The following is a 20673-nucleotide window of genomic DNA, read 5'->3' on the forward strand; positions in this document are numbered from 1 at the left end:
CTTAAGCAAAAAAATCTCAGTTACAATTTATACCTACTGAGAAATTCATGTTTATTTAAGCGTTAAAAATATATGTTTAAGATCGGTGTTAAATGTCTATATATACTTAATACAATGCAAATTGATATATATATCATGGTCACCATTTTTACCTACCTAGATATTCACATTAAATGAAAACGGTAAAAAAAGTACACAATCAGATTTATTTTCTGTGTAATATCGCTAATAACTGATCGCATCTGAGTGCACCACAAAGTTAATCTAACAAAGTTTTCGGTTAACTATTTTGCTGTTAGCGAAAAGTGGGATAATGTACTTTATCTCATGATTTTTATAAGATATGAATACGATCGTCTTTTTTTTTATCTATGTACATAATTACTATTTGATGCTTAATAATAATACCCAATAAAATATCAAAAAGGACGAGTTATTGAATTATGTCCAGGGTACCTTACTTTTACTCCACTAATATGGTTCTGCAGTATGAAAATAGATTGAAAATTTGATATATATTAATATATTCAGGCTATGCCTCTTGCATCTCAAGTTGACGCGCATGGTAGCCAATATAATCCGCGGAACCAGAACGGTGTTTCCGACCGAGTGAACCGTGGGTGAAGAGGCATAGACTATATTCGGACAGAACAGAAACAGCGTTTAAAGCTTTGATTCCCAGGATCACACATCCACAACCCTCCCCAAGTTACCAAATACGGAGCTACTGAAGCATTATTTTTACGTTCTAATAAATTTCCTATAAATCCGATATTATCAAACTATATGTTATGTACATTTTATATGTCGTAATATTGCTTTTGAATTACCTCAGGGGAGCGTGCGTCATTTACTTCGAAAAGACATAAAATTAGTAAAAATCTCATATCCCTAATTTTTAATCATTACAAACTATATTTTATTGAGTGCAATTGTTCTATGGTCTCTAATAATAATACTTAAAGCACTCATTATCAATCTTTAATTGGGTTTATCAAATCAACTCTGAGAGATGAACTACTTATAAATTTAATAATGCAAGTCTCTAAAGGTTACGTCAGCTCTAAATCAATTATTTTACAGTCCTCGTTTAGTAGATATTAATAAGCTTTGAAATGGCAAACAAACATGAGAGCTCATTTAAGGAACGTTCTCAAAATAAGAAGCTGAAAAATGAGCGCATTCTCCATATGAAACCGTTCTTTTAAATATAAAACAAATAATATTAAAAAAAGAAGTTTTACTTCACTAGCTAACTTTGGCTATGCCGTCTACAAGACTCATCCTACGACGAGATTTCCATATTACCTAAAGCGTAAAGAAAGCACCTAACGTTCCAAACGCTTATAAAACATAAGCAGACGAAATGAGAAAAATTAAACGCTCATCTTCAATAAGAAAACGGAGAAGTAACCACTTTTGTGTCAATTATCTATTAGTGAAATATCAAATATTATTCATATCGTTCAGATCACAGTTGCGGCGCTTAATCACATTCTTAATAAATTACAACATATTGTCCTCCATTTGTTCAATTCTACCACTGCTCGCTCATTGACTATGTCCAATAATATGGTATATTATTGGTAAATATACACTCGCGCGTCAATTGTACACTATAGCGATCCCATACTCATTGGTGCGGGCTTTCCTCCTCGGTGTCCACTGGGCTCGGTGACAGGAATTTTCGCGCGTATTTCGGGTAGTGGGTTTTTTCATGCGCCTTCAGGATAGTCGACCGAGAGAAGGTTTTACCGCACAACACACACCGAAAAGGTCTTTCACCTGTAATTAAGATATTGGAAGATTAATATTGTGATAGGTACTTAGGTAGTACTTAAATGCTTTCAGCGCACAAAACGTCTAATAGTTAGTACAAAGTTTCTTTTATTCATCAATAATTAATTATGATAGGCATTTTTGCTCGGTTTTTGAGCTCCTTTAGTACATAGGTGGGTTGATGTTCTTGTGACGCTCAGATGCTCAAAACTTTGAATATAAGTAAATGAATTCTTAAGAAATTTGTTAGAAACTTACCCGTATGCACTCTACAATGGTCCTTCATATGATGTCTCAGCTTAAACGCCTTTCCGCAAAATTCACATTTGAACGGTCGGTCGCCCGTATGCACCGGCAGGTGGGCTATTAACGACGACACATCCGGGAAACTCTTGCCACAGAACTTGCACAAGACCACGTTCCCGGGCTCCACGGGTCCTATGTCCAGGTCTATGGGCGACTCCTCAGTGGGCATGGACATGTAGGGCGGGTCCGCGAACTGACCCAGCATCGGCAGGCCCAGCGGCCTCCCGAGTATAGCGTCCCGATACTTGAGGGTGTCGAGCGTGTGCGTGGTCAGTATGTGCCGCGTTAGTTTGCTCTGGTGGGGGAAGGCCGCGCCGCAGTGTATGCACGGGTACCCTCTCTCCCCCTCCTCAATTCGCACCCTAGCGGACCCTTCGTACTCCTGCAACCACAAAAAAGAACATCAACTTCTTTTTTCGTCTGCAATTTTGTCCACGGACCAAAATGTGTGCAATATCGCTACCACTACTGTCTAAATGGTAATGCAGTCTTGGTTAATTTTTAATCGTCTATCTAAGAAGTTGACGCTCATTTTTGCCCAATAAAAGTGCAGGAGATACGCGGGAGCCACGACGCGTAATGCCTTGTTGGTTAGCAACGCGCTCACTGAATCACCGAATCGTACTCAAACAAATGCATGTATATGGCCAAAGTTAAAATATACATCTGCCCAAAATACATATCAAACAAAATGAATGGATATAAAAATGATGGCCAACAATATGAAGGTCAACTTCTTGACAGCAAGGCATAGTACTCGATGTTCAAAATAGCGCAGCATATCAAAAAAGCATGCATTGAATTGGAAATCAACGTCCACACAACTTAAAACACCAATAACTACACTGCATAATGATTGGGCAAGGGATGTCATTGGAGGACCAACCAATTGTCTTATTAGTAATGCGAATCGAAGCTCTTATAATAAGGACCTTTTAGTATAGAAATATTAAAAGGGGAGGGGACGGTAATATATTATATCTAGGCAAAAGAAAAAGGCAAGGCCCAGAGAATTTTAACCGCAAAACTTTTATGTGAAAATTTGAGTTTGTTTTTGCATGAGATAAATTTGTAAAATAAACTTACTCATTATGAGTTATCTACTACGCACAATATCTATATTAGTTAGGTTTAGGTACATAAAAGTAAAGCTGTGTAAAAAAGCTACGCGACCTTACCTTTTTAAATACATTTAATATTATTTTTAATTATGAGGAGACAGTATAACAGTGAAAAATAAACCAATATAAAAAAATATAACGTGAGATGAGAGTGAATAACAAAGTAAAACCAATAAAATAAATATGGCCCCGTAGCCGAATGGCATTTCTACAACGCGAAACGAAAACGAAACGCCGCGAAAGGTAGTCTGGCTCTGTAACTTCAGGCCCCGTAGCCGAATGGCATTTCTACAACGCGAAACGAAAACGAAACGCCGCGAAAGGTAGTCTGGCTCAGTAACTTCAGGCCCCGTAGCCGAATGGCATTTCTACAACGCGAAACGAAAACGAAACGCCGCGAAAGTTAGTCTGGCTCTGTCGCGCCTATACGCAAGAGCGATAGACATAAGGTCAGTGCGGGCGAGACCGGCATACTTTATTTGAAATAAAGTTTGAGTGGATAAAACTAGACTATTAAAGTAGTCTGGAGTGATCCGCATGGTCCTATAGGCTAGCAAATTTTATATTCTACACAGCTTTTATAATACTTTGGTGAATTAAAGTAAACTTATGTGATAAAAATCACTTTTTTAACTCGGCGGGTTGACCATCCCCACGCGCTGAGTACGGAAAGACCGTCTAGTGCTCGTTGTCGCGTAATTTCATATGGAAATAAGTATCAAAATCATGTTCATTCTGTAATAACAGGGAGTAATTTGATAGATATTAAAACAAATAACGTTGATATTTTCAACATATCAGCATTTTGCTATTTATAAGGTAAGACCGTCATATGTCCCGTAAATGAGGTTGATAACCTTCTTTTTTCAGGTCCAGACAAAAGCAAAGCCGAAACTTATAATTAAAATTAACCTACAACACCCGTTTAAACTCGACTTATTTCCCATTAAGCCTAAAAAAGGTGCTTTACTCTTAATATCTGGGCGACCGAGCTTCGCTCGGTTCTATTTTAATATATCACGTCTTTAGATAAAAAAAACTCTTATAAATACAAAAACAAAAAAAAAGACAAAAAACAAAAATTTAATTTCTGGCCGGGATTCGAAACCCTGACACCTACGATCTATCTGCGTACATTAGACCGACCTCGTACGACTGAGCTAAGCGGAATCGATGCGCGCGCGGCGAAATTAACGACCATATTTTACGTTTATCTACTACCGCGAAAGAAAAACTCATGAAAACTCGAAAATTCGCTTTTTCCGGGATCTAAGGCTACGCTAGATCGATGTTTCACCCCCGAAAACCCCCACATAACAAATTTCGGCGAAATTGTTAGAGCGGTTTCCGAGATCGTCGGTATATAAATAAATAAATAAATAAATAAATAAATAAATAAATAAATAAATAAATAAATAAATAAATAAATAAATAAATAAATAAATAAATAAATAAATAAATAAATAAATAAATAAATAAATAAATAAATAAATAAATAAATAAATAAATAAATAAATAAATATACAAGAATTGCTCGTTTAAAAGTATAAGACATGCCGGTCTTTCCGACTAGGCACAATTTCGAAGTTACATATTTCAGGACATAAAACAATAAATTGAACGCGTTTTAAGAGCATTAATAATTGTACTAGACAGGAAGAACGATTATTAAATTAACACGTTACATATACATAATGCACAAATAGTAACCTTGTTGAACTCGATGGTCGAGTTCGAAACACGAATCAAGTTTTTTTGTTAACTCTAGTTCGTTCTAGGGATATCTATTGAAGCCCAATGGATTAAGGATGAAAAACTGGTATACCTTCGGAGGTGTAAGAAAGAAGTGATAGATATATAAATACAAAAGTTATATTCAGTAGACGGTCTTTCTGGGTAGACGGTCTTCTCCACACTGACCTTAGATATCTACGAGCGTTTCATTTCGTGAGCGTTTGTGCATTCGGCTACCCACGCAGATTTTGAAAGAATTGAAAGTTAACTGCCAGGTAGGTTTGTATACGTAGTCTGCAAACAGTACTAGAATAATTGTTTCTTTTTTTGGAAAAGCACTACGACTTTCCATTCTCTGAACCTATGGCACCTACAGAAATAATAAATATTTTTTGAAAGACACACACGGGTCGAACGCGATAAAATAACATTATTTACCTTTTATCCAACGTTTCGGCTTGGTCTTCCGCGACCACGGCTAGTGCAACCTGACCGAAACGTTGGATAAAAGGTAATACTTAATGTTATTTTATTGTGGTCGACCCGTGTGTCTTTAAAAAAAAATGTGTCCAAACGCGAGAACTTAAAGTGTTATACTAAATATTTTAATGAGAAAGATACACGAGTATCATGTATTTTGCTTGGCCATGCCATAAGTTTGTCTTTGATATGATATGTTTTTTTTTGTGCAGAAATGTAACAAGTATTTTTATATATGAAAAAGTAGTAAGTAGATAATATATACAACATGCACAATGCACATAGACACACATGAAAGTTATCACAACATTTTGGTTGCTTTAACCGTACTCAGTTTTAAGTATTGGGAATTAATTCGTATGAATTTTAATAAACGAAAATTTTTATTAATGAAGAACGAAACATAGAAGAGTGATCAAAAATCTGATTGAATAAATGGTAAAGGCAAATATATTTCTCGACATAGTCAATACATATCGTCACTACTTTTAAAAAAACATATCTTCGTCTGACAATGAAAAGAAAATTGTAGTAAGTATGTATGGAATGCATATAGACTTACTGCGTTTTAACTTTGAGGAACAGCGTGATACGAGATTTTTTTAAAGTAGTGACGATATACATAGTCTACTTTATAAAGATAAATAATGTCAATTTACTAAAAATGTTGTAACTCTGACACATTCAAAACTTGTGATAACTTTAAATAAAATAACTACTTAACTAGTCTACAACGACATGGTATACATTATTTAAAAAGAAAATATTTCAGACTACAAAGTTCGAAGACTAAAATATAATCTTTTGAAACCTTTTGAACACCAAAGGGACTTAAAGTAAGCAAGCTTCACATCACCAACACCAAACTTATTTACATTTTATTAACTTAAAATTAAGCTCAAAAAGTTAATAAAAAGTGTGTACAGTCAACCAAAAAAGTGGTTTACCACTTTTCGACCTTGTGTGTTTCAAATAGAGTTAAAAAGTGGTAAACCACCGAGACCGTACTTAAAAATACAATATAAACTTAAAAATAATTTCTAAGAAAATAATTCATTTTGTGAGTAAATCCCGAAAAGTGGGACACCCCAATTAGCGAAAGTTGTTAACAAAAACTAACTCGCTGTCAGTTTTGTGACGACAATTTTAAGCATACAAGCTGTCTAAAAATTTACTTTTTACACATTCTGAATGTAGATTATCGCTTAAAGTTTATGTAATTAACACAAAAACAATAATTTTATGAAAACTTCATGCTTAATTATCGTCACAAAACTGACAGTGAGTGAATTTTTTTTAACAACTTTCGCTGATTGGGGTGTCCCAAATTCTGAAAATGCCCATATCTGAGGGGCCCGGGCGCGCAAAAATATCTGACCACATATTATCACCTTGACAATAGAGTCGTGTTCAGAGGCGTCTGTACATGACTCATTATTACCATTTTTGTGAAATATTCTGATGCCTTCGGGACTCAATATGAAGTACAGAAATTCTATTTTACATATATCCTTATCCTTAATAATAGTACTTACTAAGTGATAGGACCTCCCAGATATTTATTGTGAACAATTATAAATATAAAAAATATAAATAAATATAAAAAGTTAGGCTTTATTATGCAGTATCATAATCACTCAATCAGCTTTGTTATATCATACAGATAAGTTACATACTTATCAATGATTGACAACAGACAAACAGATTTTCTTCTTTGATTTTGCATATCTTGAACTTTCAGACTGTCTCTTAGTTAATGCTGACTACTCTTTATGTCAGATTAATATACAGTTTGCTGGCTTATAAACAGTGTTCAAAAGGTAAATAAACATACATATAATGTCTGTTTAGTAAAACGTCTCACTTTGTTGGTCACAATTAAGGCGAGATTTACATAAATCTTTATATGAATAAACTGACAAAGCGGCTTTATAGCAATCGACAAAGTGGGACGTTTTCCTGTGCACACTCACATATGTATATAAAATTGTTTCAAAAAATTGTGACAGCCTACATTAAAAGGGACCTTATGGCAGTCAGTGCTTCCATTGCAGTTTCCGCATTAGTATTTATTTATTTATCACATGGCAAAATGTGGTTAGAACTATTAGAACCTACTACAATGTAAGCAACCACCACAAGGTCTCCCTTTCAATATGAACTGGCACTAACTGAGACCTTAGTGTGACCGGAATGAAATCATTTATAAAATTTATTTCTATTATAAATGTGGCATTTCCCCTTGTTCCTCGTAGATAACCAAGTTTGATAACTGGCTTTGTATGAGGAAAAAATATTCTTCTTTGCTTACCCGGTTTGGAAACAAGAATTTATTTTTACTCGTAGAAAACCTTTATTTTTTGCAGTTTTCTACAAAGAATTTACTTTCTTCTTTGCTTACCCGGTTTGGAAACAAGAATTTATTTTTCCTCGTAGAAAACCATTATTATATGCGGTTTTCTACGAACTATTTATTTTCTTCTTTGCTTACCGGTTTCGAAACAAGAATTTATTTTTCCTCGTAGAAAACCATTATTGTATGCAGTTTTCTATGAAGAATTTTTTTCTTCTTAGCTTACCCGGTTATGAAATGGGATTTTTTTTCCTTATACAAAACCATTATTGTATGCAGTTCTCTACGAAGAATTTTTTTTCTTCTTAGCTTACCTGGTTATGAAATGGATGGGTTTATTTTTCTCATTGATAACCACTACCTACATATTTCATGCAGTTTTCTAAAGAGAAAATTCTTTTTCACCACACCTACTGGTAAAGGCTCTCTTAATACTTCAAAAACAAATGACAAAGTTGCATTTTATCTCAAGAGTGCAAAGTTATTCCTTACAAATCACAACTTGATGCCCCAAAGCTGGCTAGTAAAACCAGTCGGTGTGGTGAAAAATAATTTTCTCTTTAGAAAACTGCATGAAATATGTAGGTAGTGGTTATCAATGAGGAAAAATAAACCCATCCATTTCATAACCAGGTAAGCTATGAAGAAAAAAAATCTTCATAGAAAACTTACAATAATGAAAAAAAAATCTTTCATAACAATAAGAAGAAAAAATTCTTCATAGGTTTAATGTATGAGAGGAAAAAAAATCCCATTTCATAACCGGGTAAGCTAAGAAGAAAATAAATTCTTCGTAGAAAACCGCATATAATAATGGTTTTCTACGAGGAAAAATAAATTCTTGTTTCCAAACCGGGTAAGCAAAGAAGAAAATAAATTCTTTGTAGAAAACTGCAAAAAATAAGGGTTTTCTACGAGGAGAAATAAATTCTTGTTTCCAAACCGGGTAAGCAAAGAAGAATATTTTTTCCTCATACAAAGCCAGTTATCAAACTTGGTTATCTACGAGGATCAAGGGGGCATTTCAAATACCTTTGTAAAGCACCTGTCCTACTAAGGTCGTTATCAGCTGAGTACAACACAAATAAAATGTACGGAATACTCACAGATTCATGCTGTATTCGGTAGTCTGTGGATGACTCGCCGCCTTTGTCTTCATTACTCCGATCCCAGTCGACTTCCTTTTTCAATGACTGGAATTGTTAACAGAAGCAGTTTTACTAATATTCAATAGGGGATTAGTTGTCAAAGAGGACCCCAGGCTCTCATGAGCCATGGAAAAGCCGGGATATCGCAAGAAGGATGATGATGCAATACAGGACACAAATCACTAAACATAACAGAGGTTATAATTATAGAAAATAATATTGTGGAGACAAAGCTTTGCTCTAAAACAGATTTCAGATATTTTATCAGAATATATAATTATCTATTTGTAGATGTAGATGTAGTCATTGTAGGACTACATTTGTTATTCAATTGCCAGGCCGGAGGCTAAACAGACCTCCTGAGGCGGTAGCTCAATGCAAACACTTTACAATTTAGTAGCTAAGGAATAATTTACCAAGGGTACTTGTTGCACCGGCGGCAGACCCGACGGGCCTGCTATTGGCTCATTGCGTGGACTGGGCAACGACGCGTGTGACGGGTGAGGTAGACCAGGGTGTGAAATCGCGTTCAGAACGCTCAGACGCTGCTCCACTGGCGAGTATCGCGGCCCCAGCACGCCGTGACTGTTTATAGTCATGTTTATACCTGAAACGTGATTTTTTAAATGTTAGTTTTGTCTATAAACATCGCTGCGGCATTATTTTGCCTCGTTCAGTTCGTAGAAAGAATGGTAAAGTTTATGTTATTTACATGATGTTCAAGTCGGAAACAGCATGATTTGTTGACAGAAATAGATGATTTTCATAATCCAAAATTTCTTATTTTCCAGAATCGGCATGTTTTATTTTATTTGAGAGTTTTTAATGCTATTACAATAAATAAACACTGTCGATGCCGTCGATAGGCTCGGATTTCTATTTTGACATTGACAGTTGACACTGACTGACAAGTGACAGTGACAGCACAAAGTCCGTTCTAAAGTAATCAAATTGTTTACACTATCAAATTTATCCAGACACACTAATTTTTTCAGTAGACAAATTTGATAAATTTAGGCGAAAGTGACGCCCATATAAAATAAAAAAACGCCGGTAATCATTCGCGCCTATAATCTAATTACATGTTTTGAATTTTTTAGTGACGGAAAAGGCTTAACCGATTTTTAATGATAAAATTGCTGTAAGTAAACTTAACTTTGTGTAACAAGTATAGTTTTGTACTGACCAATGTTTTCGTTTTGCGCCCCATTTGATCTTATTGACACTGCGTCGTCCTCTGGCGATGAAGGACGCATTGGCTCGTCAGGCGGCTCATCCTTCGGTAGGGGAGGATGCGTTAGGGTGGGAGGTTCTGTGGAGTTCTCATTTCTAAATCTCCGAACCGACAATAATGGTGATATTCTTGGAGGCGATGACTCTATTTCTTTAGACTCTCGAATTTCTCTATTGTCCCTTAAATCCCTTGGAACTTCGCGATGGTCTCGCGGTTCCCTATTTTCTCTAGGTTCACGTGCTTCTCTCGGCTCTCTCGCCTCTCTATGCTCCCTAACATCGCGATGGTCACGATGTTCTCTTAAGTCTCTCGGTTCTCTATGCTCTCTGTGCGATTCCCTCGACTCCCGACTTTCTCTTGGATGAGGTTCTCTTGTCTCTCGATCCTTGTGTTCTCTCTCACTTCGCAAATCTTTCGCGTCGCGCCTTTCTTCTCTTTCCCATTTCTCGTTACCGTCTAGTCTTTCGTGGGATTCTTGACACTCTTTCGTGTCCTGGGATTGGCACTCATCCATTGGTTCAGGAACGTTCCTTGTATCGATACCAGCTGCACTTAATGTAGTCATTTCAGCTAATCCCTTGACCTGTAAAGTAAAAAAAAAACAGGTTAATTATTGAGCTAGGTATCTACTAAATAATTAAATAATTACTGCTTAAGGTACTCCAAAATCCCCATGACATGATAATACTACTAAAATACTAAATTAATCTATTGAAAAACACAAAATCTTAACGCACATCTTAGTAGTAGTGTAGTTATGTTACGACTTGGAAGACTGAGAGGCATGGCGTGACCAGGGTGGCTAGCCGAATGGCACAATCGCTCACGAAACGCTCACGAAACGAAGCGCTAGTAGATATCTATCTCTATCGCGCTTGCGTATTGGCGCGACAGAGCCAGCGGCGTATCGCTTTCGTTTGGCGTCGGAGAAATGCCATTCGGCTACGGGGCCTGGAGAATAGAAATTCTCAAATTCTAACCATCTTAACACGTTCGCGGACGCGTATTCTATAGCATACGTTTTTGTACCTACTACTACTGGTGACGCGTATGCTATAGAATACGTTATTTGGTTTGAATTTCTGCGTCTGTTTGCTTAGTAATCTGCTTGTTCACAGTATAATATTATTCACCAACATTTCCTCTACCATTCACTAGAATCATAGTATGCATACTGCAACATTACATAGTTTTATCGCAGTTAAAAAATATGCTGTGGCGTCACAAATCGAGTTCACCTTTTTGTAACGCGTATGCTATAGAATACCTCTTTGTATGTAAATTTGCTCAGTAGCCCCGCGAGTGTCACCGGGAGTTGGCCCGTGAAATGTGGCCAAATTTCGAGCGCAAACGCAATTTTACGGATTGTTTAACACTTTCGAAACCGGGCTCTACGCGGCGCTACGACATTTTCGCTACATACGGGGAAACCCATGTAATCGGCTACGCTTCTACGAGCGGTGTGCCCGACAGTCGGGTTCTTGGTAGCGAAAGTGTTAAAAAATCATAAGTAATTATTTTTACAGTTTCTATATATTTTTGTGTTGCGGTTTTGTTAACAAACATGTCCACTGTCGTTTTATAATAATACACCGTGATTTTGGTTACGATAAATTAAGAAAACCGAGGCATGTTTATACCTATTATTTGAGTAATTTCCTTCGTACTTAGTCATTGCTTTGCTCATATAATTGTGAATAAACCCTATTTCTGGTTGATACCGACTGTTTACGTTAAATTATGTCTTTTTGAGTGAATTATGTTGGTGTTTAACTACTTGAACTTGGTTTAGATGCTTGTAAAAAAGTATATAAAGCTGGGCGAATCATCGCGTAGTGAGAGGTAGTGGATGAGTTCTACCCAGAAATCATCGCACCAAACGAAGGCCTTTAGCACCTATACAACAGCAGGTTTGAACAAACATTATTCTAGTCTCAATGACGAAACGGGTGACTACAGTTCTGACGAAACGAAAGTTAGGTACTCCAAAAGAATCTGTAGGAACACATTTAGACAATTCTTCTTGTACCAAAAAACTCTGTATTCGTGAACAAGCTTTATACTTTTATTTGTGGGCATCATCCCCGCAGCCAGAAACACTAAATGTTTTATTTGATATGATTCTACAGAATGAATCTGCCTTATCACCATCTATGGATCGTATGCTATAGCATACGGTGTCATATAAGATCACATTCTGACTCAGTATTGTGTCACGGTATGCTATAGCATCGTATGCTATAGCATACGGTGTCACATAAGATCAAATTTTACCTCTGTATTTTGTTAGGTATGCTATAGCATCCGAATGCTATAGCGTTCCTCGTCACATAATAACCCTAATATTATAAGCTGTCTAAGGACAGGTATGCTATAGCAGTCGAAAAATTCCCATACAAAATATTAGTGTCCCAGAGGGTGACTGAGCGTCCGCGAACGTGTTAATCTGTCAATGTAATGCCACCTTTATTGAGATTACTTATTTATTTACACTTTATTGCGCAGTGCACAGTGTACAAAAAGCGAACTCAATGCCAGAAGGCTGAGAAGGCATTAAAGAAGGGATTAAAGAGAACAATCCTCTCTGCAACTGACAAAGTTTGAGAGAACCCCTTTTAAAAAATTAGGTTTCTTTCTGGTAAAGGCTTCAGACGCCAAGATCACTCAGGATCATTGCGTCTCCGTACTACTCCGTAGTAAGTATCATACCTGAAGACTCTCAGCAGTCTTGAGGAGCGCGGGCAGTTGGCAGTACTGGACGTTGACCTCCCCCTTGTACATGAAGTCGACCAGGGTCCTCAGTTCTTCCAGACCCACGTCCTTGAGGATCACTATGGGGTGCCGCGACGGGTGGTCCACGAACAGCGAACGGAAGTAGGATGAACACGCAGACAGAACGACCTGTAGTCAGAAATATAATTATTTTAAAGCAGAAACACACAAGACAGACGGATAGAGCGGCACCGGGTTCCTTTTGTACCTTTTTGATACGGAACCCTAATATATAGCTTTTCCCCGTGGCTTCGGACGCGTGAAATGAGAAAATTGCGAAATACTGCATACAAACTTCCACCCCCCCCCCCATTTTAGGGAAGTGGAGGGGGGGCTAGAAGTAGCCTACGTCACTCTCCATCCCTGTAACTATCACATTAATTCGTCGCTCCGTTTTGTCGTGAAAGAAGGACAAAACAGACATACAGCGCCGACCTCAAATGACTGGGATCAGGGGGGCGATTTTTGAATCTCGCATACGGGATTCTGTCACTAAAATACCGGCTGAAAACGGTGACTTGCTTATTATTTTCAGTGACAATTTTCTGAATTCGAACGCGTGAGACTCAAAAATCGGCCCGAATGTGTGAATGATGATGATTTTGAAATCGTCGATGGTAACTTTTCAAGGATGGCGTTTGTTCCCGTGGTCTGAGGGAAGAGTCGCGCAGCTAGAAAATGTCAATTTTAGCTTTCTCTGAGACCACGGGGACAAAGTCGTCCTCGAAACATTGAAAGTATAATAAATTTCAAAACTCAGGCCCTATAATTAGGTAAAAACTCAAGCTCTATAATATTTTTTTCTGATGATTAGGTATGCAACGCTTAGCAACTATTATTTCTTATAGACTTATTTATCGCATAAAAGTGGATAAGAAATGCAGCTATAGTTTTAAGACCCAACAGCTTATTTGTCCAAATTGAATTACCAAACCTTTTACCATCCATCAATACAGTTTTAATATAATTATTGATATGAACGAAATCATGTCTACAATGCAATAATTAATTTCAACCACTGATACCTACATCCCGTTCCCTCGATTTAATATAGATAACCGAATAATCCGATGTCACATATTTTGTATGAAACCGTTATGTAATTATTATGCAAAACCTATATGCAATGACAAAAAAAGAATACACGTGTATAATAGTTTCCTGTATTTATTTACGATTCTACTGTTTAATCCAATGTCATACCTTGACCTAATGCAAAATGCTAAATAAATTAATAAATTAAATGCCTAAGTAAACAATCTAAGCAATAATTGAATACACTACATGATTTGTTTTTCCTAATTGGTAGGAAAGCTACTCTCGCAAAAAAAAGTACAAAATCAAAAAAAAATTTTCAACACCCTCCGCGGGGGTGCTAAGAAAATCAAATAAAAAAAATGCAGATCTCGAAGCAACCGTGATCTCGGAGAGCGAGCTTTTGAAAAGACTTGACGCTTTTTAGATTGTATTACGTAATGCATTAATTATTTTTGGTATAAAGACAAATGAGAAGATAAATGGTAAGACTGACAGCCTATTCACTTGAATTCATACTTGAAGTAGGTAGCGCTTGACGCGCGCGAGAACGATAGTAGTGCTATACCGCTTGGTGACACTTTATCCCACAGTTTAGTTGTGCGAGGCACAAAATTTAGTTTTTAACGTGAAATATATTTTTGAATACAGCTATCCTTATAATGTGGTGAAGATAAAAATGTTATCGCGTAGTGTATCCTAATACCACCTTATGGGTACAATCTGTACTTGTCGCCGGGTTAACGTTTGAGTCTACCACCGCCCGTTCAGCTCGTGTACCTAATTCAGCAACGTGTAATTAAATAGATCAACGGATGGTAGTTTTTGTGTTGTTTTCATACTTTTTACGCTTTAACAAAAGCCAGGAAAAAATCGCAAAGTAACTAAACTGTTTTAGCAGAGGCGGGCCTCAACCAACAAATTAAAGGGACAAGACGAGGTGAGTATTGTACATTTTTGACAGTTGCCAATTTGATTTATCTCAGCAAATACTAAATCATGACCGTTTTGTTTAGTAAACTGGTGGTTCCTTTATTTTATTACTTGCATTCAAAGAGGATCGAGTATTATAGAGAGTTACTGTCAAAGTAAAATGTGTAATCATATTGCATAGACTGCCATCTCTCGATACAGGTTTAAAACTTTTGAACCTCAGATTTAACAATTTGGCCCATATTCTTAGCTTGATATGTGTCAAAATGTCAAATATCAATATTAGGGCCATCTAGCCGAGCGTCCCCCAAAGATGTAACGCCATCTAGGCTACCCGTACCTTTTTCTCTATGGCTTAGAGGTACGTTTTTTTCTTACGAGTACGACTTTGTCCGTCTATACGGAGTTACATAATATATGTCTTTGCATTATGTATAAGATTTGCTAAGAAAAATAGTAAGGTGCAGCGGGGCAAATTTCGACTGGGGGACAAATGTAACTGGTCCATTTTTTCCATGTTTTACAATGTTGGACCATATCTAACCGGCGGACACTCTATTTAATAATGCAATGTTTTACAATGTTTGCATTATTAAATAGAGTGTCCGCCGGTTTAGATATGGTAGGCGTGTTCAGTGGATACGTGTAGGTATAATTCAACATTATAGTGTAATAATGGAAAAAATGGATTAATATTACCCCCCAGTTGAGATTTGCCCCGCTGTACTTTAATTAAATCGTCCTAAAATGTAGTTATCTATTTAAGTATGTATATCGTCGCTTAGCACCCACAGTACAAGCACAAGCTTTGCTTAGTTTGGGGCTAAGTTGATCTGTGTTAAGGTGTCCCAATAATTCATTTTTCCGCAATGTCACTTTAATACCTAATACATATAGAATCTTATACTATTAAACGAGCAATTCTTGTATATTTATTTATTTATTTATTTATTTATTTATTTATTTATTTATATATACCGACGATCTCGGAAACCGCTCTAACGATTTCGCTGAAATTTGTTTTGTGGAGGTTTTCGGGGGTGAAAAATCGATCTAGCGTAGCCTTAGATCCCGGAAAACGCGAATTTTCGAGTTTTCATGAGTTTTTCTTTCGCATTTGTAAACGTAAAATATGGTCCTTAATTTCGCCGCGCGCGCATCGATTCCGCTTAGCTCAGTCGCACGAGGTCGGTCTAATGTACGCAGATAGATCGTAGGTGTCAGGGTTTCGAATCCCGGTCAGAAATTAAGTTTTTGTTTTTTGTCTTTTTTTTTTGTTTTTGTATTTATAAGAGTTTTTTTTTTTATCTAAAGACGTGATATATTAAAATAGAACCGAGCGAAGCTCGGTCGCCCAGATATTACTAAGTAAAACGAGGGATGAAAAGCAATTATTTCTTTCAGTGAGAGCGCAGCGTTCGAGACAAACATTGTGCCTTTGATCCAATTTTTAAGTACCTACCTAATACTTACATTTTTATTTGGAACACCAAATATACGTTCGTAATTTTATTGAAAATAACTGTAGTATGTAGGAAACAAATCAAATTATTTTATTAAATATTTTGAGATTTGTGGGCTGGGACTGGGATGGTGCTGGGACCATCTCTCTCGCTATGGCGTAATCCTGCAAAAGGATTCATATGGGAGATGCAAGCCCACATTGCTCGCCCTTACGCCGTGTCTTGCGTGGGCGACGATCGCGCGACCGTCGCGCGACCGTCGCCGTCGCGTCTCATACTTCCATACCATATCGATAAGGTTTGATTTCGTATGCGTCGCATCGCCGTCGCGCGACCATCGCGCGACCGTCGCCCACGCAAGCCACGGCGTTAGAGTTGGTCAAAGGCGCCTAGCCTTCAGAGATAAGTGATAACATACACTAGAGAAATTTCGACGGGTGCATTCGGGCTTCGGGCGGTCGGGGTGGTGTAGTGGCTTGAGCATGTCAGTCGCGATAGCTGATGGAGACCCGGGTTCAATTCCCGGCTTCGCCACCAGTGGGCTTCGATCGCTTTTTCTTTAGTGTATGGTATCTATTTCAGTTTATAACTGACATAAACTAGCAAACATGTTTTGTTGCAGTTCAGATTTCTATAGCCTACTTTATAAAAGTTAAACATACCTTGTGAGCTCTTATGGAGGCGCCCTCGGAACAGGCGAGCGTGACGTCTACCAGACTCTCGTCGTGAAGCAACTGGCTGAAAACACCCAGCAGGTTGCTCTGATGATTGTTCCACCTTAGGCAATAGTGCTCACTTCCCATGTCTGAGCTAGCTCCCGCCGCTGTAAACAATAGATAATCGTATGTTATTTACATGTCTATGTCTCACACAGGATTATCGTTAGCATGAGTTTTTAATGCATTAATAGACGTTACACTTTCGTGAGACCTATTCATTATTCAAATGGTCGTATTGGCGATCGCGATTGGCGATATGTTTCGAGTCAATTGGACTCATTCCTGCACCGATAGCATGGTCGCGCGATAAACGATAACGAGGCCGACCTTTTCGCACTTACAAATAGTGCGAAAAGGACAGCCTGACGTTTCATCGTTTGCCTGCCTGATGTTGGGTCTACATAATTATGACTCGAAATATGTCGCAAATCGCAACATACACGGTGTAACATGAGGAAAGCGAATAATTTTAACAGCGTATTCCTCATCATATTAAAAAAATAAATGTCATATAAACTTTTCTGGATTTCGCCTACTTTCATATAAGCATTTCAAAAAATAACAGTTACTTATTATTTCTCAGAACAAAACGCTATTTTGATGGTTTATATAGGACATAACATTACGAGGATAGATTCTAACTATCCTCGTTGATAGATGTCAAAAAATAACTAACAACTTGCAAAAAAGCATTTTTTTTTTTTAATGTAAATTTTTATTTTAAGTGCCAGTTTTACGAATAACATTTACTTTTTTGTGAAAATACATAAAAAAAACTAAAAAAAAAATTACACAAAAAAAAACTTTTTTGGCGAAGTTAGCTTGACGTCATATAACATTTTATCTTTATTTTGCCCTCTGAAATACGTAGTTAAAATCTTTCGGTTTCCTCATGTCACACCATATATATTAACGTGAGTACTTCCGTACGTTAAATATACATTGCGCGATGTTGTGAACAATAGCAAAGTGAACACGGCCCTAAACGGTTACTAAAACCAAAAATTACATACATTTTCCTCTATCGAGTAACGTAATTAAAGCTCATGTTAGCCAGAATAATATTTTTGATTTCGACATAAATACGTGTTCGATGCGTTCGTGGATATGCTACCTTAAAACTAAGATTGACATGCGTCAGGATATAGTCAACCAATTTGAATTCTAGGCCACTGTAGAACCTTTTCACAGTCAACGTCAAAAGTGACTTCTATGGCCAATAATGCACGGTGTCAATAAGACAGGGTTCTAGAGTGACCTAATTATGATTCAAATAAGTTGATCGTACGTAGCGAAATGCGCATAAGTTCTTATTTCACAAATTCTAACCCTATATCGCATACAAACAGGTTTACCATTTCGATTTTTGGCTATTACTTAACCGATTTCTAAAACCCAAAATAGACTAGCTCCCCGTAACCTTGGCTGGCAAAGGTGGGTTCGATTCGTGGAACTAAAAAAAGGCCATTATAGGCCCGTTTTCTGGGAATTTGGTTATTTAACCCTTAAATGCATGGTGATGTATATATGCATCATATATATGATGGCCTGTGGCTCAATATGTAGATATCCAAAATCACATTTATAGCTTAATTATTATTCAGTATTTATTTTTATTTAATAAATAATATATATTATGATTTACTATTTATTATTTAAGGATAAAGGTGAAATGGCGGAAAAGTGTGAAAAAACAGGATGATGGCGATTTTTAGCATGTGATTTAGGCGATTTTTAGCATGTGATTTAGGCAGATTTTTTCGGAGTTAGTAATTAGTTTATGTTTAAACAATTTATCATGGGGATTCACAAATAGTGTACCTTTCTAATAGTAGTCAAACTTTACAAATAAAACTTACCAATAATTATATATTTAATAATATTTATACAAATAAGTTTTGGCCTATTTAACTTCTAACACTGATTTAGTATTAAAATCGGTATTGAATATTTCTTTTATTATTTTTCCCAGAGTCAGAAAACCATTGTTTATCACATATATTCATATCTCGTTAAAAGAAAAATTCATGCATTTAAGGGTTAAATCTATATACGATGGTTCAAAACCTTTAACCCTTCATGCGACGGCACGCACGGCACAGTACCTACCTAATCGAATACCTAGAGGCACTTTGTAAGAATGAATGAAGAATTGATATTTGAGTGTTTTTCATAAAAGTATTGACTTTTTGGACTCATTTTACACACAATCATATGTAGGTACTTTTACGTAATTTTCCAGAGTGTCACCTTCATTCATTAAAAACAAACCTCCAGACAAAAAGTGACGATTTGGAAAAAATTTAATACACTCTTTCATGTATAGTAGGTATAAGAGGCGTGAAAGTATAAACAATTCTCAGAAAAATGTGCCCAAAAGTACCTAAATATATAGGTACTCATGTCTCCAAAAAGTAAAAAAAAAAATAATGGCTCATTTTGGCTGTAACCGCGCGCTCCAATTGATTGATTGACTTTTTGTGCCACGGTATTAGGCTTGTGCCGTTTCGTTCGTTGATCGGAGCGCTCCGATCTCGTTCAATCGCTCCCACGAACTAGTTCGCTCTTTTAGGTCTTTTGCTCATTTAGTTCAGCCAGATCAGCGACCACTGCGGTCGGAAAGATCAGAAGGAATGGGACCGAATAGTGTCAAAATGATACGAATAGTCCACAGATAGTAACATTCCGGGTCGAAAGGTTGTAAGTAACCGAAGTTGAATATGAAAACTTGACGTTTTTTTGTAGCTCTGCTAAGTAGCCTCTCGCTCTCGGTCGGCGCAGTCACACACTCGTTCTCGATCCAAACCGCTCGCGCTCGCCGATCCTATACTGAACTAAATGAGCAAAGACCGATTCTCAGAGCACGGAAAGATTCAGTTCATTTCGGTCATTGATGGGATTTTATTCCTAACAGTTCATAGTTCGTGAACGACACAAGCCTACACGGTATTATGGAACTTTTGGCAGTGATTTTATTATCTTTATTTCCCTAACAACTAGCCAAAAGTACCTAGCTACATAATATAATCTTATGGTATTAATTAAGTACCTAACTTGTTTACACAGAAGTTATCATGTATTTATTATTGGTAAAAATACGGTTAGTTATCAAATTGAGGCGTGGAGTTTAACCAATTGCAGATTACAAATCCGATGTGTTTCTAGTTATCGCAAATTTGGATTTATTATCGCATTTAGATAAAAAGGAAAGGCACCTTCAAGTAATTTGAGCGACGACGGTTGTCCCACATACGAATTTATACCTACAATACGCAATATGTTTCTACCCGCCTGTTCGGCCTGTTAGCACGATCCCTTATAGATTTTGTTCGAAAACTATAAATTGACAATGAACAAAATAGTTTAAGCTGTAACATCCTAAGATCTGCGTATAATACATATGTAGATATAATACAATGAGACTGGTTTTCCCGTCACATACGCTACATTTAAGCTAAGATCGCACTGCGTCGTGACTAACTGCAATGCTAATCCAGAACGCCATAAAAAGTTCGCAGTTCATACGCTTATAAGTCTCTTTCCGCTGCGCGAGACGTATCAGACTATAGGAACTATATTCACACATTTAGGTACAT

General features: G+C 36.9%; 1 protein-coding gene across 1 annotated transcript in view; it reads right to left on the bottom strand.

Annotated features, from left to right (window-relative positions):
* Window positions 1-479: 479 nt before the first annotated feature.
* Window positions 480-20673, bottom strand: part of LOC125242686 (myoneurin-like) — a 63126-nt gene continuing 42932 nt past the window's right edge. Inside the window, exons 3-9 of the mRNA XM_048151554.1 lie at window positions 17021-17181; window positions 12865-13056; window positions 10108-10738; window positions 9338-9528; window positions 8880-8966; window positions 2038-2467; window positions 480-1785 (exon numbers count right to left, since the gene is read on the bottom strand). Coding sequence (XP_048007511.1) covers window positions 1634-1785; window positions 2038-2467; window positions 8880-8966; window positions 9338-9528; window positions 10108-10738; window positions 12865-13056; window positions 17021-17181 — 1844 coding nt within the window. The 3' untranslated portion in view covers window positions 480-1633. The remainder of the gene's footprint in view (window positions 1786-2037; window positions 2468-8879; window positions 8967-9337; window positions 9529-10107; window positions 10739-12864; window positions 13057-17020; window positions 17182-20673) is intronic.

Source organism: Leguminivora glycinivorella, chromosome 3 (genome assembly GCF_023078275.1).
Source record: "Leguminivora glycinivorella isolate SPB_JAAS2020 chromosome 3, LegGlyc_1.1, whole genome shotgun sequence".
Taxonomy (NCBI): domain Eukaryota; kingdom Metazoa; phylum Arthropoda; class Insecta; order Lepidoptera; family Tortricidae; genus Leguminivora; species Leguminivora glycinivorella.